This window comes from Mastacembelus armatus, unplaced genomic scaffold (assembly GCF_900324485.2).
Source record: "Mastacembelus armatus unplaced genomic scaffold, fMasArm1.2, whole genome shotgun sequence".
Taxonomy (NCBI): domain Eukaryota; kingdom Metazoa; phylum Chordata; class Actinopteri; order Synbranchiformes; family Mastacembelidae; genus Mastacembelus; species Mastacembelus armatus.
In genome coordinates, this window is record NW_022872919.1 from 17771 (window position 1) to 42851 (window position 25081).

Consider the following 25081-nt stretch of genomic DNA (forward strand, 5'->3'; position numbering starts at 1 on the left):
CTGCAATCACTTGGACTACAGGTTGGTTTGCTATTTATCTCAAAGATTTATGGGAGACGAGGATATAAAAGTCAGTATACTGGTATATTTTATGTCATAATGGGATAAAATGACTGAAATGCCCTCAGCCCAAGGCAGATCCAGAGGTCTGTGATCCAAAGCACAACTAGAACGGCCTCATTTTATCCACTGCTGTGACCATGTCAACACCTCTCCACTCACACCTTCTTGGATCTGGGTGCTTTAATATCCCAGTTGGATTAGAACAGCATGTTCCACTGCAGCTCCAGTAACCAACGTTTCATGTGGCTTTAATATTACTGATTTATCACAGGACTTTATTTGCCACACAGACAGCAGTTAATTCCCACTTTCTACAGTCCCAGTTCGCTAATTGAGAACGGGAAAAGTTTCATCCAACATATTCTGAAGCAATGAGACTTTATTTTCCCAAAGCTCTGACCATAATAATATTAAAAAAAGATCTCGGTAAACGTCACAAGTTTTGTGTTATCTGACATTACAAAATAACGTGAAGAAGAAACACTCAACATTTGTCAGTACTCAGGCAGGAGACGGCTTTACTGGTGTAAACTGGGTCAGTTCAAGTTTACATGACCATTTTGTGAAGATTAGACGACACCAGCAGACAAGCCCATTTGACCCACTCTCTGCTTCAGCCTTAGCCAACAAATAACAATGACTCTTAGTACAAAGGTACCTGCTGTGAGGCTGTTTCACCTGGTCAGAAGTTACAGACAGCACCTGTTCATGAATGTCACCACTGTTTAATTACACAGAAAATGACATTTATTTTGGCCGACACTGTGCAGGTGCTCTCCAGTGGCCCACAGTCCATCGAAGACCGGTGAGCTTGTTTTACTGCAAAAAGACACAGTTTTAGTTGCGCTAATGACATTTAGAACAGGAGAAAGAGCGAGGCACAAGAGGAAGCTGTGAGCGAAAGGGTCGTGGTCACTATTTCCTGAACGTCCATGGAGCTGATAGATAAATGCTTCATGCCCTTTGGTCTGCCTCTGTCTCTACACACATCCAGCAGTCCTGTAGACCTGGGCTCGTCCATTACCACTCCACTTCTAATGACTGATCATAACAATTTACATTTGCCCTGCAGTAACCGGCTTCTGTTTTGGCTGGTGCGAATTATGTTTGCGAGGACAGATAATGGTATACACAGAGCCGGAGGGAGTGATCTCACTGAGCATTGTGATCTATTTTAATGACTTGATGTGGACTACAAAAACACATGGAAACACAACAACAAAACAAGTGGGTGTCTCTAAATGTAGGTAACGTCTGGAGAAGCTTTAATTTCTATTGGATCCTATTTTTACAACAACAGAGCTGCAGATTTCTTTCAGAGTTTTCCTTCTGCCTAACGACATAATCATACATGTTTTTGTGTTTTCATATGTGTGGTCCAGACTCAGTTAGTAAACCCCTCTCCCACCATCAGTACTGCGTACCCACATGTTTCAGGTGTGTACGCAGAGTCATCGGACAACGTGTCCCGGTCTCTGCCGGAAAATCCAGACCACACCGAGGCGACTATGTTTTCTAGACCCTTTATAGGTCAGTCTCTCTCACACACACACACACACAGCCCAAACATGCCTGTCAGTGTGTATCATGAAATTATCCACTTTGGGTCCATTTTGGGAGGTTAAAGGTCGGCCACTGTTGGGCCCGTCATATTTTCACACTGGTTTTCATCTTCCATGACTCGTAGCTGTTAGGTGGAGGCTTTATATCACCTCTCTGGCAAGAAAAGTCTAAACTGTGGGAGTGGCAGCCAATTAGAAATGGATGGAATAAAAAACAGATAGAAAACAGCTGAATAGAAGGCGCATGGCCATGTGTGATATCGCAATAATCCAGACTGAACTTGATTTAGAGAGAACACACACAGGAGCTGAAAGCTGTGACGTTTGTTTAACATGCAAAAACAAAGTTCCCCATGAAAAAAAAACATCCCTTAAGATCTTTTTGTTTAGTGTTTACATGTTAATTTAATTCAGATTTTAAAAATTATTTGTGTGCAAAAAGGCAAAATGTCAGCAGTGCAACTATTTTCAGACTGAGTCATACAAATTATTATGTTAAACAGAACCAGCACATGTTCTCTAAAGAACAATGAAAACCAGTGAAACTACTGATGGCTGGTGTGTGTGTGTGTGTGTGTGTGTGTGTGTGTGTGTGTGTGTGTGTGCGTGCGTGCGTGCGTGCATGCGTGTGTGTGCACGCCTGTATAGAGACAAGATCACGCTGCTCTTTGGCAGTGAGCTCTGCCTATATAAGGCTGTTCTATTCCTATTTCTGTTCCTCTGAGGATCCAATGCAATTGTTACTCACTGGACAATGCATGCAGTGAACCTGGTAAGCTTCACCTTCTTCAAGTGTTCAAGTGCGATATAAACATGATAATACCAGTTGATGCTGTAACTTCGAACTTTCTATTAGTGGATGACTAAAAGAAGGTTCTGCTCATGTTAATGGACTTAGAAGTGAAAGTGTCATCCTTCTGACTGGCAGCCTCATATGAATCTTTACTACAGTCTGCAAAGCTAAAATGTTTGGGAGAAGAGCAGCCAACAACTGAGCGCACAAGTTTTCTCTCAGCCCACTCTGCCCATTGGTGACAGAATTTTAAAAACCCTTCCCTTGTTTTTTTAAATCCCCTCCCCTGTTTGGGAAACTACTAAATGTGGGATGAGCTTGTGTTTGGAATTATTGTGGGACTTTCTGCTGCAAAAGGACTCTGTCTTGTTTCTGTGCAGACATTTCACTACGCTGCTTTTCCTTTTTTTGTCCAAAGACAAGGTTTGGAAAGTGTGATGTGCTCTTGTGCCTATTTGCAGGCCAACTATAAATAGTCCAGCAGCCTACGCATGCTCATGTTTGATTGGAAATCTCAGTGCCTTAAGTCAGTGCTGTGGGGTATCTGTCAAAGGAGGGAAATGCACTTTTGAATGGTGAGTTAACTCAATAAAATAGACGACTGATTGTTGTTTGTTGTAGAAGAAGCACATTTTTTCTAAGCATTTCTTGATGATGTTTGTAATTTTACAAGAAGCACAAATATTTTTTCATGTTAAAAGATAATGCAGAAGTTTTTGTAATGTAACTTTCTGTTGATATTCACTCTCTTAGCTCTTGTTAATTTCCCAGGAAGTGACTACAAAAACTTTATTTTCACAGATAACAGCTTTTTTTTTCTTGAGCATTTCTCTATCGGGAGGAAAATGGGCTCACGGAGAACAACCCCACAGTCCTCTTTTGGGAATGGAAGGTCCAGCAGTGTGGATGATACCAACAACAACAGCAGCAGCAGCGGCAGCCGGCCCGGGACCTGCAGCTACCTGTCTAACGTCAGGCCAGAAATCAGGTACAGATCCCAGACTGAATGTGTGTGTGCCTATGTAGGGGCCATGTTGTCCACCGCCGGAGTTTTCTAACCTGGGGTGAACATGTGTGGCATGTTATTTCTTTGTTTGTTACCATGGTCACCAGTTTAAATAAACTGCTGATTAAGAACAGCATCTCAGTTATGCACCACCGGCCCCGTTTCCCATCATGCAGTACAGCAATAACAGCTTCTGCATGGAAAGATTCGTCGATGTAACAGGAGGTGCTGACCTTCACCATCAAATGAAAGAACAGAAAAGTTTTAGATAATAGCTGTTGTAGCTAACAACTGTCGGCAAGTTGCCAGTGCAGAACTGGACAGATGGTTCTGCACTTTACTCTTGAAATGCTCAGTGTGTCATGACAATGAAGGTGATTTTCTAACATACGGAAATTGTTTATATACATGAGGTACACATTAATACTTTTATTGTATTAGCTATAGGTTAGCTTTAGCATTAAGATTCGACTATAAGCATTATATATTATGCATATTATTATTATTATAAATGTGATTATCTTTAGCAGTAATGTTTTGTTTACTTAATCATACAGGGAAGCGTAACAGGATCCTTTATCTGTGCACTGATCCAGCACTACATGTAGCACTATGATAATACTCTTCTAAAATGGCTGCAAACCCACATTCATTTATATTGTTATACGTGTGTGTGATGCTGCTTCTGCATTTCCACATGCTGTAATGGTTCAATGTCCCTGAACCGTTATATGAATATTGATGTGTTATATTAATGTCACAGAGACTGACGAGGCCTTTTAAAGAAGGTACCAAAGATCATAAGAAACATTTTCATTCATTCATTTATTCAGTCTGTGGAAAGAAATGTGTATTGACCTTTGTTTCCCATCACTTATTGTAAGAACCATAGTCAATAAAGACAAACTTTGTTCTAGGTTTATGGTCATAGATATTATTAAAGACATAAATTCAAATATGTTTTTTTATGTTTAGACAAGTCACATAACAACATGGTGCTGAATACAAACCCCAGATTATACAGTTCTCTTATACATTCTCTGTGAGTTGCTGCTGCTTCAGACTCTGATGTAAATAATGTCAACAATCAGATTAATGTGCATCCAATAAGACATTTTTCAGTTTGGAAACATATGAACTACTATAATAACTGATTTGAAGAAAAATCATTAACTTCTAACTTTTAAAAGCTTCAGTTTTTATTTATTTAGCCATAGGAATAATTCTGGCTAAGACGAAACAAAGGAAACAAAACGATAACCCCATGTGTTTAATCTAAAAGTCATGTCTGACCTGCTCCGTCTTCTTCTACAGGAGCACGCTCTGCAGTGTGATCGCACAGCTCACTGAGGAAACCCAGCCCTTCTTTGAAACAACCCTGAAGTCAAAAGCTGTGTCTGAGAATAGCAATGTGAAGTTCTCCTGTGTGATTACAGGTAAACACTGCTTCAAGCATCCAACAACTGAAACTGGAACTGAAAACATACAAATAAACTAACACCTCTAAAAAAAACAGGCTGAGTAAACACCTGGTTTTGTCTTTCTTTGTTCAGGCTACCCAATCCCTCAGGTCACCTGGTATAAGGATGACATGCAGTTAGACAGATACTGTGGATTGCCCAAATATGAAATATTCCGCGATGGACAAAACCATTCCCTGCAGATTTACAAGTATGTATGTTCAGAAGCATTAGTGTAACATCTGATTGCAACTGTACAAAGATCAGTCTCTCAAGACACATAAAGAGGTTTTCCTTGCCATCAGTGTTTACTTGATTTTGTCAGTGATCAGTTTGCTTGATACAGTTTTAATGAAGGCAACTTGACTTGGTTTTCTCTGTAGTTGTACTGTGGACGATGCAGCTATATACCAGGCCTCAGCATGCAACACTAAAGGCATCGTGTCCTGCTCTGGGGTTCTGGAGGTGGGTGAAATGAACGAGTTTAACATCCACCAGCGCTACTTTGCCAAGCTCAAACAAAAGGCTGAGCACAGGCGCAGGGAAGCAGAAGGTAAAGAGAACCAGGAGCCGCTGCGAACCCTCAGTCCAGAGAGGACACAGAGGAAACGCCGCTCCACCATGGAGGCCTTTCTCAGTACGCCCAGCTCCACAGAGGATGAGGGCAGCGAGGAGAACCATGTGCTTGTGGCTGTAGAGACTGAGACCAGGCTGCAGGAAGCTGCTGTGGGGGAAGCAGAAGAAAAACTAGTCCCAGTTACTAATGGAGCAGTGTCTGCTGTAACTAATGGACAAGTCATAAATGAGAATGGAAACATGGGTGGCACATACATACAGGACTCTGCACAGAGGATTTTCAATGGACACCAAGCCAAAACGCCCTTTGTCAAGAAGAAGATTAAAATTTCCAAGACACTGGGAGAGAGGACGCCTGAGGGGAAAAGGAAAAAAGAAGAGCCCTCACCCTCTGGAGCTGCTGGCTGCACAGAGTCAGTGCAGTCTAAGGCCAAGTCAGAAGAGGTCATGGAAGTAGAGAGTGTTGTTAATGCATCGGTTGTAGATTCGGACGCCGGAAAAATTGCAAAACATGACAAATCAGCAAGAGAGGAAGCAATGCTCGTGGCCAGGCCTTCTAAAGGCGTACATGCTGCACCTTTACAGAAAGAGCAGCTCATGGCTTCTCCTGTTCCTCCTACACGTACAAGTCGAACTGTGGCAGGAAGCGAAGGTAAACAAGCTGCAAGGCGTGAGAAGAAAGCTGCACGCAAAGATACGGCAGAAACTTTGGAAAATCAGAGGAAAAGTCCTCACATCACCCTAAAACAGTCATCTATGGGGCTCCATGCATTAAAGAGGGCTGTTACTGAAACAGAAGACTTTTCAACACGTATGGATGTTGATGAGAAACCAAACTCTTCCACCGGTGGCTCTCTAGGACACCCGGGGTCAGGGGGCTCAGCATACGAAGGCAGGACCGCTTCACCTCAGCGTCCACTTGAGGAGGCTGAAGCTCAGCTGTCTGAGAGGGAAACAAGCCAAAAAAATGTGGCTGTGTCTGGGCCAGCCCCTCCGGCCGAGGTGAGTGAACCTTTTCACATGAGCTCATGGGTTTGGTGCTGCCAACACAGGCCTCATCAGTAACACAAGCATCCTATTTATAGTGTTTACAAATATGCCCTGCTGCGTGACAAGACCGAAATGACGCACATGTTGACAGTTGCAGCAGTATATGTTCTGTATATTGAGGAATATTGGTGTGATATTGTAAGTTCAGAGGATTGAGAGTAGAATCTCAGCTGCTGCACCATTTCTCCTGGTAGACATGAAGTTTTGATAAGTTTGGAATAAAAGCACATGGAATAAGGAGGTTCCCTCGAAGTTAGAGAAGTAGGTCAATATAGGAAACAGGCTTTTTTGCTTACTTGTTGAGCGTTAAGTTGATTTTCCACTATAGTGTGAAAATGAAACAACCAAGGTTTAATTAATTGATTGTTGAGATTTAGAAGTGCTGGACTACAGGTTTTGTTACCTTTGCACAGAGCCAGCCTAGTTGGTACCAGTCTTTTGGCTAGTTTAGCCTTATATTTAATGGACATGATGGTTATTTTATTCTATAGAACTGTGAATTATTATTATTGCTCGGTGCTTATGCAATCGCCCTGGCCTCGGCCGCATGGCTGGACATTGACGACACTGGGAGCTCAGACAAAAATCAGTGCCTGGCTGAAGCATCACTTGAGATTATTTGCATTCCTTGCTGGCCACACGTAAATCTAAAATAGCAGCACTGCTTTTGAATAGGTCTCACCACGTCAGGCTTAGATAGACAGGAAACCAGCAGAAATGAGCAGCAATGCTTGTTTGTCACTGCATGATGTGGGATTTTAAATGCAGCATAGTTTACAGTCAGTTTCATCTTGAGGGAGGTGAATGACCCTTCAGTGACATTACGGCTTATCTCATCCATGACGGAACGACATACGACACAGGAAAAGTCCTGTGCTAATTTTAAAAGGGCTTCAGTTCAACAACAGATGCTCATCAGACACAGACCTCTCTATTTGATATGTGACGCTACTGTGCAGCTTTTCACTGTCATGGCAAAAAGGTACTTGCAGTAACCAGGTTTAGGTAATATACTACATTTGTTCTCTGGGTGGGAATGAATTGATTATGTCGAAAGGAAAAACGATATGTATAATAAATATTTTTTGAGAGGCTTCTCTTTAGTTGACAAACAAGATGCAAGTTGCATTTTACACCTGTTCACAGTCATGTGAACTTGCAGGTTAAGGAAAGGCCTTTTGTTACCGTCACTCACCATATCTTTTGTCTGGATCGTGCATTTTTTGTTCTTTTGCTCTTCCCATTGTGTTCTCTGTTACTGCTGCTGTTTTTAAAAATACACGTGTTTATCTGTGTCCTGCAGAGCCAGGGATAAAGCACTAAGTATTCACAGCATGGAAAACCTCTGCTTGTATTATATTCCAAGTTTACACAGGCCCGTACAAAGATGAACAGGAATGATGCACCTGTCAACCTTGAGCTTCCACCCGACCAGTGTGCAACAGACACTCAACCACCACAAAAGACTCCAAGAGGAAGAGCAGCCACAGCAGATGACATCCAGACCCCATGTTTGCACAGTGGTCTTCAAGTGCCCATTGACATAATGACACAGGACACATGGGATCATTCCAGGGGATCAAGTGAAAACCCTGCAATCCTTTTTACAGACGTGCAGAAGTCACCCCTTGAAAGGCTTGGTGGTGGTGAGCACACCCGAGGGTGTAATGTTTCGCCCAGCACCCTGCAGAGCCACGTTGATACAGCTATAAAATCTGTTGAAGGGATGGAAATCCAAGTTGATGAGAAGGTAGAAGTTAATGAAGTAGGGAAGTTATTAGTGCAGGATGACAGCGAGGTGCCAAACCAGAAGACAGTTGAGATGGAGACTGAATCTGCTGCCCTGCATGTGGTGGAACAAAATAAAACAGGAAAGAAGATGGAAAGAAGAGATGCAGTGGATAAAGGTGCTGACGTTGTCACTGCAGATGAATCTTTTAAAGAAACTGAGAAAAATGACCTGACTTCAAAAATGGCAGAGATAAGTAATTCAGAATTAGAGAATGTGAAGCCTGATAAATCAGAGACTGCTCTGCCTTTAACAAATAACATGGAAGACACAAACTCACCAGAGCAAATTATGGACTTCCAAGAAGTCCCAGAACCGGTTTCAAAAGTCCTATCTATTGCTGAGCTTTTGAGGTCACAAATAAAGGCCCTGGACTCCACACCACCAAACTCAGTGCCAACCATACCCATCCATGTTGACTTTGAACAGGAACCTGCTACAACAGCTGCAGAGACGTGTCAGGAATTAAAAGATGATGAGAGGAAATATAAAGAGGAAGTGGAGAAGGACAGGAAAATGGAGACAACTGTTAACAATACTTCTGACACAAACATAAAGGAAACTTATCATCAACTAAATGAAAGTGATCAGCACCAAATTCAGATTGAGGCTGAGACTTCATCACATGTTCAGGCTTTACCAAAACCAACTGCGATGCCTCATGTCTCTGTCACAGACACTGGCACCACTGTAGAGGTCACTGCCAGGAAATATGGTGAAGGCCAGAGAACTGAAGCGTCACTTCTGGCTCCGCTGATAGATGTTCCTGGAAGTTCACTCACTGACAGTGTCAAACACAAACCTGTGAGATCTGGGAGTCCTACAAAGGTCAGAGGTCTGGAGTCAGAGACCACTGTTGTGGAGCACGCCAAAGATGAACCTGTTCAAGGCAAAGACACAGAAGAGATCCAAAAGTTAATTTCAGAAATAAAACTCAATAGCAAAACTGAAAGGAGCAATACTGAAATTAATTCCATGACACTTTTAGATCAATGCAAAAGAGAAGATCACAACACAAACACCAGCTCTTTGCAGAGCATACAGAAGTTTCCCACTAAAAGTGTATTTGATACAGGTACACAAGAGTCTACTCTGCAGCAGGACAGCTCAGTGGTTGAGGAGTTGTCAAGGACTACCTCCATAACTACTCCGACTCCTGAGGCGAGCCCGTTGCTCAGGAAAAGAAATTGTGTCTCTCCTATTCCCTCTGCTACTCCACAAGAGCTGGCCTCCGGGGCCCGCCGCAAAATCCCAACAGCTAAATCTAAATCTGAGGAAGCCACAGAGGCCACATCAGCAGCTGACAACCAAACCCAGAAAAAGGAAGCTTGCATCCAAAGCAGCCACCTCTCCGCAGGTCCTGTGACGCCCTCCACGTCTCCAAGCCTGTCTCGACGGTCACTGCAGCTTCAGCCGCCCGGTGAGCGAACCTCTCCTGAAGAAAGACGTTCTCCGCTACTAAGCAGGAGGAAGACGACAGTAGAGACTCAAGCACCAAGCCAGCAGCCTTCTGAGGAGACTGAGGGCAGACCTGCTGAGAAGGGCAAGCATAACCCATTCAAAGGTACTAGAGCCCCACGGTTATAACCACAACCACAGAAAAACAGAAATGGGAAAGTCTAAAAGCTAAAAATGTAGAGTAGCAGTAGAAGCTACACAGCTGTGGTTGGAGTGCAGAGGTGGGAGGTCACCAAGATGTGCACAGCTGTACGCTCATACATCCAGCAAGGTGCCAAACACACAAGACAATGACGTACCTTTGCATGAGCACATTTGAGCTGTTTGCTTGTCTGGTTTAAGTGTTTTCACCTATATGAAAAAGCTTCATATTTTAAATTGTGAAGGCAGCGTTCTATAAAATACTTATATCATTTTTTATTGAGGTACATTTCAGACTGCATTTGATGAGGAGATTTAAAAGGATTTAAAATAGCAAATGTAACTGACCAGGGGCCAACGGGAGCCAGTGGAGCCTTTAACAACACACACCTGTTGCAGATTATGAAAACGAACAAGCCTGAGGAAGCTGCAATGTGAAACACGTCATGAATGACTGTTATTTAAGGAAGATGATCTGCACTGGAAACCTTTGTTATTTTCTACATGTACGTTCAGCAGCTCAGCCTGCAGCTGCTGCAGCACTGATCACAAACCCGCCTCGTTGGCTGCGTTTGGTTAATTACAGAGTCGTTTCATCTGTAACCAGAGGAAATTGAAATTCACCTGCTGCATGTGTAAACATACTGGTTAACTAAACCAGTTTAAATTTGATCTCATTTACTCTTCCCTGTGCAAAGTTACTCACAGCTGGTCAGTGAAGCTATAAAGCCTGATGTATATATAGCAAATACACACCATGAAGTTTGCCTTAAGGACATATACATAGTGTGTGCGTGTGTGTGCGTGTGTGCGTGTGTGTGTGTGTGTGTGTGTGTGTGTGTGTGTGTGTGTGTGTGTGTGTCTCAGCTCCTCAGGTTATTCGTAAGATCCGGGGAGAAACGTTCGCAGATGCCTCAGGACACCTCAAACTGTGGTGTCAGTTCTTCAATGTTCTCAGCGACTCGACCATCAAATGGTACAAAAATGAGGAGGACATTGCTCAGATTAAAAGAAAGTAAGTTCTCAGTGTGTAATTACTCATACACAATACTGTTAGGCCCCGAGATCTCTGTTTCCTGTTTTTCCTTGTTTTGGTTAGTCCTGTCTCGTTCTGTGTTCCTTTCCCAGGCAGCCTTGTTCTCATTAGTTAGATTATGTTCACCTGCCTCTAATTAGTTCTTCAGTCCTGTGTATATATATCCCCCGTGTTCCTTTGTTCCCGGCCGGAATGTTCTGTTATGCTCTCTGGTGGTGGTGTCGGTGGTGAAGGAAGAACGACGTGAGGACCCAATTGCGGAACACAAACTTTATTCCCCGGATTGTCCAGGGCTCAGGCAAAACACATAAAGTTCTCTGCCGTTCGGCAGGCGGACAGGCAGACAGACAGGCAAAACAAGGAAACAGAAACGCTCTTCTTCGGCAAACATTAATAATGTTCCGGCGGGGAACAAAGGAACACAGGGGATATATATATACACAGGACTGAAGAACTAATTAGACGCAGGTGAACATAATCTAACTAATGAACAAGGCTGCCTGGGAAAGGAACACAGAACGAGACAGGACTAACCAAAACAAGGAAAAACAGGAAACAGAGATCTCGGGGCCTAACACAATACACTGAATTACCAGATGTTGTTTTGTTTTTCGTTTTAGCAGGGAAAAAAAGTATAAAAACTAAAATATAAGGTAGTGAGTTTACTCCTAAATGACCATTCAGGTTGGAGCTGTTCACTTATACATGCTGTTTTATAAAAGTTGCAAAGTTTTCTTAAACTTTCTCAGTTTCTTACTTGCTCTTCTCTCAGGTCAGGGGATGAGACTCAGGTCAATCTTGCCATTGTTCAAGCATCAGCCAAAGACTCTGGTGTTTACAGATGCTCCATCGAAAATGAATATGGGACAGACTCAACAGACCTGCTCCTTAGTGCAGAGAGTACGTACGCCGTTACCCGACATTTGGCATGGACTAAACATTTTCTTTGCATTGCTTGGCTGCAGCACGTCATCTTGTTTTCTCCCCCCCAGTCTTAGCGGGAATGACTTTACGCGAGGACCTTGGTGGTAAGATAAGATTCAGCCTGTTTTGATTTGATCTTTTTTTATCGTACCGACATCCTTTATGCTGGTTTACGTCTTCTTATGTTGCAGTTGGAGAGGAAATTGAAATGACGCCCATGATATTCAGCAAGGGTGTGGCTGATTCTGGCGTCTGGGGAAACAAATTATTTGGACGTATAATGATGAAGGAATCTCATATCGGTGATGGCTGTTCTCATAAAGTCTGGAGGGCAAAGGTCATCTATGGCCTGGAGCCCGTGTTTGAGTCGGGTCACATGTGCATCATTAAAGTTTGCAACCCTATCCCCTATGGAGGCAAAGAAGAAAGCCGCCTCGTAGACAGAAACCTGGACATTATCGAGCAGGTGTGTTGGACATTTTGGATGTGATTTAGTGATTTACTCGTGTCTCCTTCCATTTAAACGCTACACTCAACAAACTAACAAAAACAGAATCAGTCAGGTGTCTTTCCTGACGCCCACGTAGAGGATTACTGTGGCATTAGCTGATAAGATCCAATCATTTTACTGGTGTAGGTTGAGCTTATCTTCACTGGCTAATCTCCAATGTTCTGCTCACAGGCGTGTAAAATTCAGAACTTGGCTCGTGAATACTGCAAAATCTTCTCCACAGAGGCAAGACTGATTGAAAACTTTGGGTCCTGTCTTGAGTGAGTAAAAACCTTTCCCTTCCAGTTCATCCAGGACCTTTATGACGCCCTGCAGTCACACACATCCTAACGATCTTTGTTAACCAGGGTGATTCCAGTCTACTTGATGTACCGACCAGCAAACCCTGTCCCTTATGCCACAGTGGAGGCTGATCTGACCGGACTCTATCAGAAATACTCTTTCCTGGATCACACAGGCAGAATGGAGATGAGGACTGGCTCTGGGGTGGAGCAGAAATGCTGTGCCCTGCAGCACTGGATCTTTCAGTGGACCAGTGGCAATCTGCTTCTCACTCAGCTAGAAGGTGAGCTGACACCTGAATTTAACGTATGGTTTACTTTTCCTCCAGATTCCCTCACAATTACCAAGTTTAAAGTTTAAAATCAGAGGTTTATTGAAGAACTAGGGAGCATCTGAGGCTCAAAGTGGGTCGACGGGTTACACACCATACCATCCCTGACCAGGTAAAACACCACATGTAGTGAGGAGGAAAGTGTGAGGGCGAAGAAACAGATTTTGTGCTGATCTACTTATAGATTAAAGAGAGGCGTGAGGATTTCACTGGCTCTCAGGTCGACAACAAACCCTGTTGTTTTCTGACATCTACTGTTTTTCCCATTTTCATAATGTGGTGTTGTGTCTGTGCCTGTCACATCTGAATATATGAAAAAGTAATTGCATGATGTTATTTTGCAGGTGTTGACACTAAGATCACCAATGTTGGGATTTCAGTCAAATCTACAGGGTCAGTATGTTTGTGTTATGTTGTTTCTGTAAATTATACCGTGAAAACCTCATTTTACAGGTAATTTCCTCCTACACTGTTCACAACTGCAACGTTTGGGTTTGTTGTGTGTTGCTACAGGCATCAAGGTCTCTCTATTGAAGGGAATCCCAAAGTTTTTGAGCAGTTTGTCTCCCAGCACCAGTGTAACTACTTCTGTGGTCTGCTTGGTCTGAGGTCACTGAAGGTCATGGACTCTTTGTCACTGCCAGCGAAGTCCAAGGGCTCCAGGAGCCCCTTACTTCAACGCAAGATGGCCGCAGGCTCCTCTAGCCCTCAGACCGGCAGGAAAGCTGGCAGCAGCCCCCGACTGCCCAGGAAGGCTGAGCAGGAAGGCAGAAAGACCCCCACGAAACAAAAAACTGAGGACGCTCCCAAAGTTGTTTAGACAGAACAAAAAGAACATCTCAGAATGAGACACGAGTGAGCGCAGAAGAGCCTGGAGGAGCTGAAGGAAAGCTGAGGATAAATAAAGACTTAACCGTTTAAAGTGAACAGCCACCATTCCTTGCCACGATCCCACACTGTGGACCGACACCATCACGTGTGGAGTGTCGTTCAAGTCCGAGTGCTAACGCTGTTGTGGTGTTTTAGTAGTATCACTGGTCACAGCCAGTCTCAGGACTGAAGTGGCATCAAATGTTGTCTAGTGTGTCTGGAGGTTTTAAAGCAGCAGCACAAAATGTACTGACTTTGTAGTCACCCTCCACAAAAATCCAAAGATGGGTCTGTAGTACGCCCTGTGGTCAAACGACACCTTTTAACGTAACAGGCCTTTATTCAGGAATGTTTCAAGCCAAATGCAGCTTTACATGACACTGTTGTTCAGCGACTGATGGTGCTTTGCTTTTTCATTCTAACCTTTCATGTTTACCTCCTGTTCAACGTGGTGCTGCATTTTTAGAACCTGCAACTGGCTGTAAAATAAAAGATTTATAGCTACGCTTTTGGAGAAGCTGTGAAAGTGCATGATAAGTGCTTTTTAAATTCAGAGTGTCATTCATCAGCTTCCACTGTCTGTCATGGAAAGATAAGTAACCCAGTGTTATCGCAGTGACTCCTGTTGTCACGTCACACTGACACGAGCCCATTGCTCACCGTCTGACAATTGTCTTTTAAAGCAACATCAGATTTTTTTCTACAGCTGATATAAAGTTGATGGACGTTCTGTTCTGTGTTTGTGGAGCACGAATGCAGCTCTCTTGGAAAAAGGACAACGATAGAAGTTGCAACAGAAGTGTAGGCAAATAGATCAGAATGGAGAGTGAGAAACTAAAGTCCACAGGCATTTTAGCTGCTCTGTGAGACTCTACTTAGTTATGCTCTGAGTGAAATGTTAATGCATAATGGCATAATATGTTCACGTGCTAATGTTTAGCAGGCAGCGTTTATAATCACATTTGCTAATTAGCTGAATCAGAAATATCTGCAGTTTTGCAGGTGTTTGACAAATCAAGTACCAGGGGAATTGCACTTTTTCACAGACAAGACTGGGCTGAAATCTACAGCAACACAGACACAGAATAATTTGTTATCATATCATCACTTTATGCTGAAGCATCCATCCAGAAAATACAAACATTTAGGCTAGTTTAAAAAAAAAAAGAGCCTGTTTCTTTGAGGTGATGCTTAATAACACAACAACTTCACAGTTCCAGAGAGCGAAGTGTGTGTTTACAGGGTGAGATGGCTTTTTGTGATTCCCAGTCATTAGTGAGTCATCTCTTATGTAAGCGTGGCCTCACACACAGGCGTGAACAGCTGAGTGTACACCTCAAAACCAGAAAAATTCACCGTGTGTCACTTCAGATCTGACCCGAGTGTTAAAACACTGTCAGCGGAGGAAAGACCAGACGGACGGTCGAGTGTGAAACGTCTATGGCACAGACCACGTTGGTTGAGTGCTGATGATTTCTGCAGTAATTTGTCACACATCATGCGGTGGCAGCAGGACTAAAATAGAAGACACAAGTAAAAAAAAAAAACCCTTTCAGAAGTTTTAATATGTTTTTATAGACATCAGTATCTTTACAACTAAAGGTGGCAGAAAACTAATTTACTCAAGTATCTAATTTTAACTACTTTTCTGGAGTATTTGCATATGTATGTTACTGCTACAGTGAGTTTTAGTTACTAGTTTTGTTAATATAATCAGACAGTAAGTAATGATGCATAATTACGTATGAAGCAGCTGGCAGTACATACAGTGGTTCTAAGTGGCTTCACCATCACGTTACATGTTACATTGATTTTAGACTCTTTTTTTTATTAATTACTAAAAAACTTTCCATGTCATATTTTCAACCTTTGACATTTTGATTAAGCCAACGTGGACGTAGTAAACCTGAATATTACAGTTATCAACAGCAGCAGGTTTCTCTTCAGCTTCAGAGTTTGTACTTAAGTAAAGAATATGAAGTGGTCCCTTTACTTAGTACTTTCTTAGGTAAGTAGCCTACTGATACTTTTACTTGAGTATTGACTCTGTGTACTGCTGCCTCTAATTACGACACAGTCCAGAGTTATTAGAGAAAAAAAAATAAATGCATGGGAATTTGGATCAAAACTGACAAAAACAGACATGTGGTCCGTGTTTCTCATTAAATGATTCATGATCAGTTTCTGCCGCTTGTTCTGCTTTGTCTCGTGTCCACGTTACTGAACCTGGTTGGCTGCAGTCTCTCACAACATTACTCTGTTAGGCAGGTGCCGGTGTAATATACGGACCAGGAGGAATCCTGATGACCAGCAGAGATCAGGCCTATGACGGCACAGGACACTCCTGCCACCTGCTGTTAGTTTAATCACTGAAAAAAACACAAACATAAAAAACAGGTAAAGAGCAAATGATTTATGTTTTTATGTATTAATGTGACCAAACCCTGCACGTGGAGGTACTGAGGTGGATGCTTGATTTTTGCAATTTGCAATAATAAACAAACACACCAGACAGAACCTGCTTTTGTCTAAAATTAGAAGAGTTATTAGTTTACTTAAAATATTATCCACATGCATAATATTTTGGAAAAGGTCTCACCGTGTTTACTTTGTAAGATCTGTTCAGGACGTCAGTATCTTTGTCTCGTTTTTTTAAAAAATCCATTTTCTATGAGGAATAACGTCAGAAAATGAGACATAAATTAATCGGACTATTTCCTGCAAGACATCAGAATAACAAATTGAGTGAAGCAGAGAAATTACCGTGAAAAGATGCGTTGGCACAGCTCTTCATGCTGCACTGCGGAGCCCTGACGGTATGCTGTAAAGTGCACTGGATCACTCAGGGTAATCTCAGCATTAATACTCATGATAAGACACAGAAAATGAGAGAATTGTTAGTCCCCAACTGTAGAAATGTGGAGTGCACATTTAGGTCTAAGTAACTGGCACTACATTTAATTACACATGAGGTCTAACACTGAGTTTTCAGCATTGAGTCTCATTATGTGGTGACATGTAAATGTGCTGCACAGAAAGATCTTACATGTGTTTGATTTGGATCGTTTTTAGGGTTAGCAAGAGAAAGGAGAAAGATTGGTCTACAGATGATGTGCAAGGTTATACCAGGATGCAGAATATCTTCACATTCAACCAGATGTTATTTTTACACCATCAGCAGCATGATGGAGGTGGGCAGTCAGTAAGATTTCATTAAAAAAAAACACAAACAGAGGCTGACAAGTGTGGTATCTAAGAGCCACCCTGTTATTCTGACCTCACATTGTTGTGCCTGACTGACCTCAATTACCAATGGCAGGCCAGGGCAGTTGAGACCATTTAGGCAGATTATATGAAAAGGATCACACGTCCCTAAATGCCACAGACTAGCTGGCATTTGAAAAAAGTTTTATCTCTGCTCCACCAGAAGTCGCAGGCTGCCACTGGCCTCGGTGCCGACGCTGGGGTGACTGTCAGTGCTGAGTTAATCTGCCACATCACAGCGAGCTTTTGCTGACTATGAAATAATGACTTTCTGATGCATATCTCACCTCATTTCCTCTCATGGGAGAATTTAAAGGCTAAGTCTGAATTAAATCAATCGGGATTGTCTCAATACTGTACATGCACACACACAGTAGAGGGTTGTCCAACAGGAATGTGCAATTCCTCTGTCATTTGGTGCAGCTGGAAAAGAGATGAGTAGACAAAATGCTGGTAAATAAAAAAAAAGAAGGTTCAGTTAAAGATGTGTTCTGCACCAAGTTCATCACGGCACCTCGTGTGACATCCGGTTGTCAAGAGGAGTCTCTAAAATCTACAAGAGAGAGGGGGGTTGCTACATCATATGCAGCAACCACAACATCCTTTTATTGCAGCTCCCAGACGTCACAACAATGTGTCGGCCTGTAAAATCATCACAAACCAGTTCAGTCTTCATCTTTCAAAAAACAATGAGAGGCCAGAAGCCAGACTCTACCGTCTGTGGTACGTTGATGTTGTCCAATAAATGCACTTTAGGTTCGTGCAGCACATGTAACTGAGTTTAGATTCTTTTTATTTAAGGATTTGAAGTAACTAAGGTGCATCATTTACATTTTAGAAAGCGAATGCAAGCTGATGGGTTAAGATGCTCTGTCTATGTTGTTGTTGTTGTTGTTGTTGTTGGCACTGCAGAAATACTTCAGGAAAACAGAGGACATTTTTGAAGAGAGTCTTTAAAAATATCCACGTGTGTCCTGCAGGACACTGTGTCACAGGAAAACTAAACAGTGTTTCTGAAACACACTGCACCAGAAAAACACACAGCCTCAGCACATGAGATTAAAATGAACAGTTAAGCAGCGGAGGAGAAAAAACACAATGAGTCATAGAAATGTTAACATAAAACCTGACTTTGATCAGTCAAACACTCGTGCCATATGTGTCACTGATAATCTCCACTCATTAAGTCAACAAACAAAATCATCTGGTAGGTTTCAGGTTGGTGGTCACTAATTGTGTTTGCACACACTCAGTCAGACGTGCTTCCTCTAGGAAATTAGATGTGGAACATGATAAAAGAGAGCAGTTAATAATTAGTGGTGGTGATGTCAGCCGAGAACTTTTTTTTTTTTCGTGAGTTATTTTATTACTAGACAGTCCAAGTGTTAATTAAGGCTGTAGAGGAAAGTAAACTCACCCACATCCACTCAGTGCACTGTTTGTTTGCACAGTAGAGTTTACCAATGTTTAGTAGCAGCCATTAATATGTCATAAATTATTAATGCAGAGTGATTGTTTTTATTGGTGGTTGTTTGGTTTACGATGCCCAGGACTGACTTCATAAGGCTGGATGGTTTTTACTGTTGGACAGAAAGTGTCTGCTCTACACAGATCAATGAAGCAAGTGTTTTATAAATAAAATGGTAATTTGAACTATTGTGCAATATAAAGAATATAGTATAGTATATAAAGTACTTCAAATTAGAAGTATATAAAGTAGTTAACATCAGCTACCCAGCAGTATGCAAAGTACTTCAAATTAGAAGTATATGAAGTAGTTAACATCAGCTACCCAGCAGTATGCAAAGTACTTCAAATTAGAAATATATATGGTAGTTAACGTCAGCTACCCAGCGGTATGCAAAGTACTTCAAATTAGAAGTATATAAGGTAGTTAACATCAGCTACCCAGCAGTATGCAAAGTACTTCAAATTAGAAGTATATAAAGTAGTTAACATCAGCTACCCAGCAGTATGCAAAGTACTTCAAATTAGAAGTATATAAGGTAGTTAACATCAGCTACCCAGCAATATGCAAAGTACTTCAAATTAGAAATATATATGGTAGTTAACGTCAGCTACCCAGCAGTATGCAAAGTACTTCAAATTAGAAGTATATGAAGTAGTTAACATCAGCTACCCAGCAGTATGCAAAGTACTTCAAATTAGAGGTATATAAAGTAGTTAACATCAGCTACCCAGCAGTATGCAAAGTACTTCAAATTAGAAATATATATGGTAGTTAACGTCAGCTACCCAGCAGTATGCAAAGTACTTCAAATTAGAAGTATATGAAGTAGTTAACATCAGCTACCCAGCAGTATGCAAAGTACTTCAAATTAGAGGTATATAAAGTAGTTAACATCAGCTACCCAGCAGTATGCAAAGTACTTCAAATTAGAAATATATATGGTAGTTAACGTCAGCTACCCAGCGGTATGCAAAGTACTTCAAATTAGAAGTATATAAGGTAGTTAACGTCAGCTACCCAGCGGTATATAAAGTACTTCAAATTAGAAGTATATAAGGTAGTTAACATCAGCTACCCAGCAGTATGCGAAGTACTTCAAATTAGAAGTATATAAAGTAGTTAACATCAGCTACCCAGCAGTATGCAAAGTACTTCAAATTAGAGGTATATAAAGTAGTTAACATCAGCTACCCAGCAGTATGCAAAGTACTTCAAATTAGAAGTATATAAAGTAGTTAACATCAGCTACCCAGCGGTATGCAAAGTACTTCAAATTAGAAATATATATGGTAGTTAACGTCAGCTACCCAGCAGTATGCAAAGTACTTCAAATTAGAAGTATATAAGGTAGTTAACGTCACCTACCCAGCGGTATATAAAGTACTTCAAATTAGAAGTATATAAGGTAGTTAACGTCAGATACCCAGCGGTATATAAAGTACTTCAAATTAGAAGTATATAAGGTAATTAACGTCAGCTACCCAGCGGTATATAAAGTACTTCAAATTAGAAGTATATAAGGTAGTTAACATCAGAATCCAATAATATCAGATACATTTGTGTAAAATGGGCCATTCTACACATACTTTTACTTTGGAACCTTCATGTACATTTGGATGATGGTACTTTTGGACTTTTACATGTAATAGAGTATCATTACACTGTGGTATTTATACTTCTACATAAGTAAACGCTCTTAGCAGTTCTTCTATGCTCCACGTCTGATTTCGGTTTTGCAAACCCCCCATTTCTCTCTCGTATCCTGAACTGACACCTCAACACAGCGCCCACGTGGGAGGCGGTACTTCCGGTTCAGCGCCCCCGGAAGTTCCGGATGCAAGTTTCACCGCTCGACTGTGCGTCCATATGCTCGTTATTTTAAACGTTTTCATGTGATTTAGGCGCTTTTACTTTTCTTCCACGAGTAGTCCCTGCCACGATGCTTTCTTTAGATTTTCTTGACGATGTCCGTCGCATGAATAAGCGGCAGGTAGGTACCGGAACCGTCGTTTGGACCACTGCTTTGTGTTGTGAGGGAGCTCGGAGCTAATGCTAACTAGCCTGCACAAAGTAAACGCTCCTTGTTTCGTTTGCAGCTCTACTACCAGGTGCTGAACTTCGGTATGATTGTGTCTTCCGCACTGATGATCTGGAAGGGTCTGATGGTTGTCACCGGCAGCGAAAGTCCTATAGTCGTTGTCCTCAGGTAAGCTGCTCACCTGTTGGGCTTGTGGTTCTGGTCCTGGGTGAGTTTAGCATGTCAGGGGTCTGCTGGTGCTGTGAGAGCCGCTGTGACTTTTCCCTGTGTGGTGAGTTCAACATAGAAATAAACTAATTTTGGACTGAATAAACAGCCACACCTTATGCAAAGGTGATGGTTTTAAGGTAAAAGATGAGATAAGAAGGACCTTCATTTGTCCCACAGCAGGGAAATGTCCATCCTCACATCAGCAGGTAAGGCACAAGATAAAAAACATGAGAGCTGAAAGGAAAAAAAACTTTAAAAACAAGGTGTTTACTTTAAAAACTACATTAAAAATGACAAAGAAATGATATACAGTGCAAACAAAAGATGAAAACAAAAGCCTTTACATTGTTTTTTTTCCTGCCTTCAGTTCACAGGTAGTTATTTCTCTTTATACTTCAACTACATCTCTTTACTATCACCTGTGGATTTTACAATTTTCAGCCAAAAAACTGTTCATCTCCTGGAAAAATGACATACAAACAGAATAAACTCTCCATCCAAAGTCCAGTGCAGCTCTAAATATTCCTGGGCATGCAAACAGGAAAAAGAGTATTTTAGTGAACACAAGTGAATCACTTTCAGATTCTTTATGTACATAATATACTTCAGAAATAAAGTTCGGTGTAGCTGCGTGGTAATTCTCCCATGAGTGCTTGTTGCTGCAGTCTCTGCATTGTCTTTGTGACCAATAACCAGCTGTTTGACTGGTACAATGAGGAAGATTGGATTGTGCTGAGCAGACGATGTTAAGGCCTGAAACTCCTTCTAATTAATGTTTGATCAGCTCATCTCTCTTTTTCTTGATTGAAGTATGTTCATAGTTTTGCCATGTGCTACTCATATATGACCACAGTATTATGTAACCCCTCATAGCTGCATGAAGAGGTGTTTTTACACAGGTTTTTTTTTTTTTTGTCATGATCCCAGGGATGTAATTGTGAGCTGTCATGTTGAAAGTCATTTTTAGCAGCTCTTAAAAAAACATGACCTGACAACTTGCTTCCTCGCGTTTTGAGTAATTTCAGCGTGATGCAGCATATTATTATTTTTAATATCCTTTTTAGATGCATGGAAAATTGTTTTGCTCCCAAAGTGAAATTACAGTGTTGCAGCAGCCATTTAAAAATTACAGAAAGAGCAAGGTTTGCAGAGCCTACAATTACAGGCTGATTTATATACAGAATAAAAAAACCAAAAACATTTTAAAATTAAATAAATAGTATAAAAATAGATGAGTCTAAAATAGTACAGTGAAAATGTAATATAATGTGATAAACATACATGAGTATTTAAAAACAATGAATTATGGTGCATCCATTAACAAAATTAAAAGTACAACACATATTTACAGTCAGAAGAGGATGGTACACAGGGTGATGGCATGTAGCAGGAAACATTTCCTGCAGTCTTTTTCTTGCTAAGAGCTCTCCACTGTGTACATGATCTTAGTAACACTAACTCATTCTGACGGTGTGTATTCATCACTGGTTTCAGTGGGAGTATGGAACCAGCTTTCCACAGAGGGGACCTGTTGTTTCTGACCAACCGGGTAGAGGACCCCATCAGAGTCGGAGAGATCGTCGTGTTCAGGATAGAAGGCAGAGAGATCCCAATAGTACACAGAGTACTGAAGATCCACGAAAAGTAGGGATGCACTGTTTATTATGTAGTGTTGTCTTGTCCTGGTCGGTGAATCCGACCTGAGCGTTCGTGTTGTTCGTTTGGATTAAAAAGCAGTTTAACATGCTCTGAGAAGCATGTGTGATATTTCACGTGTTGTTTGTCTTTATCCAGACACAGGGTGTGTAAAAAGACGACTCTGTGCACACTGTGGTCTAAAATCAAGCTGGTACTTCATCCACAGGGAAAACGGAGACATTAAATTCTTGACCAAAGGTGACAACAATGCAGTGGATGACCGAGGACTGTACAAGCAGGGCCAACACTGGCTGGAGAAAAAAGATGTGGTGGGACGAGCTAGAGGGTAAGTTCTTTGGTCAGCGTACATCCAACTATTCAGCCTGTGTTAGAGTACTTCAGTGACATCACATCATGGATGGCTCTTAACTTCCTTAACTTTAATAACAGGAAAACTGAAGTTGTATTGTTTGTTCCAAGGGAGGAACTCTGTTGATCTCAGTTCCCTGGGGCCGTTCTTAAAACCTGTTGTCGCCATAGGATCCATTTTTAAATTTTTGTAATTTGGATCTAAGTGCCTTCGTGGCCTTGCCCCCCGCCCTAACTCTCTGACCTCCTCCAGTCCTACACCCCCCCACGGTCCCTGAGATCAGCTGATCAGCTGCTCTTAGTGAAACTAAACTGAAGTTCAGAGGGGATCAGGCTTCCTCAGTAGCTGAGTCCCCTAAACTGTGGACTGACCTGCCACTGCACATTCGACAGGCCTCTTCTCTCCTTCCCCCTTTTAAAATCCTACCTGCTTTCTCTGCTTTCAACATAGTGAGAGTCACTGAGTCTGTGTTTAAATGTCTTTTTTATGATTATTGGACAGCACTTTGGTCAACTTTGTCTGTAAATGTGCTTTAGAAATAAAATTTGATTGATTGATTGATTATGTTTTAAAAACATATTTCATACAGATATTTATATAGATGTTTCTGACTCAAACCTGGAGCATGAGTTTAATAAATTCAGGTTTTCTGTATTTAAAAGATGGAACAGCATGTGTGGACCAACAGGTGGACACAATAAAAAGCAATATTTTTCTTCTATAAAGGAAAAGAACAGCAGCCACGTCTGATCCTTTGGTTAATGTCATCTGTTGCAATTTCACATCTTCGCCGTCTTAGATTTGGGGATTATGGTTGGTCTATTGTCTTTGCTGGTTAATTTATGTTGAACAAGGCTTGACTTATGCAGTTCATCCTCGTCATCTGTACTTCTCCACGTGCATGGGAAGGACAGGGAGGACACTGCATCCTTGGCTCTGGATTTGAGCCTCTTGTGTCGCGCTGCACCTAATTTGTTTTCATCAAGGATTAACGTTACCAATATTTTCTCATTCGCTTTGCTATTGAAATGTCAGAAAACAGTGAATGTGTTTGTCATAATGTCACATAGCTCAAGATGCTGTTATTCACATTGCTTGTTTTAGTTAAACATCAGTGCAAAACCTAAAAGCATTAAGTTTACTGGCACAGGGGAGGCAAGAAAACTGAGTGTACCCCAGTCCCATATCAGTGTTGAGGATCAGTAGCTTCAGCAGCTACTGATCTTGAGCTGAAACGGCTGCAGCAGATGTTAGAGCCACACTTACAATGGCCGAAGGAGCAATGGTCCAATGAAGCACAAGCCTGCATTTAAAAACAGACAGTAAGAACCGGACCGTTATTCTCTGCAGACACTGGTTTCATTGACTGATCAGACAAAGTGAACGATGCTGCAGGAAGTCAACCTCTGCGAAGGTCTTTGTTGCTGCAAACCGGCGTGTTATGAATCAATAACTTTTCTAAACATTGACTCTTCTCTTCTCCAGGTTTGTGCCATATATTGGAATTGTCACAATTCTCATGAACGATTACCCCAAGTTCAAGGTAAGTGCGTCTGCACGGGTCTTAACCCTAAAGCTCGATTGTTTTGCTTTCTAACATGTTACTTCTGGTGTGTTTTCACTCTGCAGTACGCTGTCCTCTTCATGCTCGGTCTCTTTGTGTTGGTCCATCGGGAGTGAGGTGCCAAAACCTCTGAACTCAACAAGTATAAACTACTTCCAGGAAACCTCAGTCATGCCTTTCAAAACAGAATTAAGTTAGACTTTGTCAAACCCAACTGGCTTTTGTACCATTTGTTTGAACATTTTGTAGAAATGTGGATAGGGTGTTTACATTTGAAAAATCCAAGCTTTAAAAATATTTTTGTGAGGGAACTCGGCTAGATTTAGATTGAAGTCGACCTTTATTTGTAATCCTCAGATGTGAAACGGCATTCTTAGAGATAAATTAAGTCTCGTTTTTTTCCCTGTTGATTCATGTGTTTGAAAAAGAAATGTGAAGTATTTTATGAATGATTATTAAATATGAAATCTGGTTACCATCCACAATGGGTTGTTTGAACTCCATCTCTTGACTTCGTCTCGCTGTACTGTTTATATTGGCTCCTTCTCTTTTTCTTTGTTAATATTCAGAATCCGATTCATTCACAATGAAGTAGGTTTGTCGTCAGTCTGCTGTTATAGAGCAAATGACCTGAATATCTAATGGAAGTCTTAGGGTAAGACATTGTTTTTGTG

The 25081-nt window shown here is 41.5% G+C and overlaps 2 protein-coding genes across 3 annotated transcripts; both read left to right on the forward strand.

Moving 5' to 3' along the window:
* The first annotated feature begins 2298 nt into the window (after positions 1–2298).
* Positions 2299–16035, forward strand: LOC113146393 (alpha-protein kinase 3). 2 transcript variants are annotated; one of them, XM_026333769.1, is made up of 15 exons: positions 2299–2397; positions 2880–2993; positions 3220–3406; positions 4739–4860; positions 4978–5095; positions 5268–6462; positions 7877–9863; positions 10766–10913; positions 11707–11834; positions 11927–11962; positions 12050–12324; positions 12541–12629; positions 12717–12934; positions 13327–13375; positions 13496–16035. In XM_026333769.1, the coding sequence occupies exons 3-15, from the start codon at positions 3264–3266 to the stop codon at positions 13800–13802; spliced, it is 4815 nt and encodes a 1604-aa protein (XP_026189554.1). In that variant the 5' UTR covers positions 2299–2397; positions 2880–2993; positions 3220–3263; the 3' UTR covers positions 13803–16035. The 2 variants fall into 2 exon arrangements, with proteins under 2 accessions (XP_026189554.1, XP_026189553.1); XM_026333768.1 differs by lacking the exon at positions 2299–2397 and having other exon boundaries at positions 2730–2993.
* A 4372-nt stretch (positions 16036–20407) lies between these two features.
* Positions 20408–24887, forward strand: sec11a (SEC11 homolog A, signal peptidase complex subunit). Its single transcript, XM_026291686.1, has 6 exons — positions 20408–20577; positions 20684–20793; positions 22330–22479; positions 22700–22819; positions 24329–24386; positions 24473–24887. The coding sequence occupies exons 1-6, from the start codon at positions 20527–20529 to the stop codon at positions 24521–24523; spliced, it is 540 nt and encodes a 179-aa protein (XP_026147471.1). The 5' UTR covers positions 20408–20526; the 3' UTR covers positions 24524–24887.
* Positions 24888–25081: the final 194 nt, after the last annotated feature.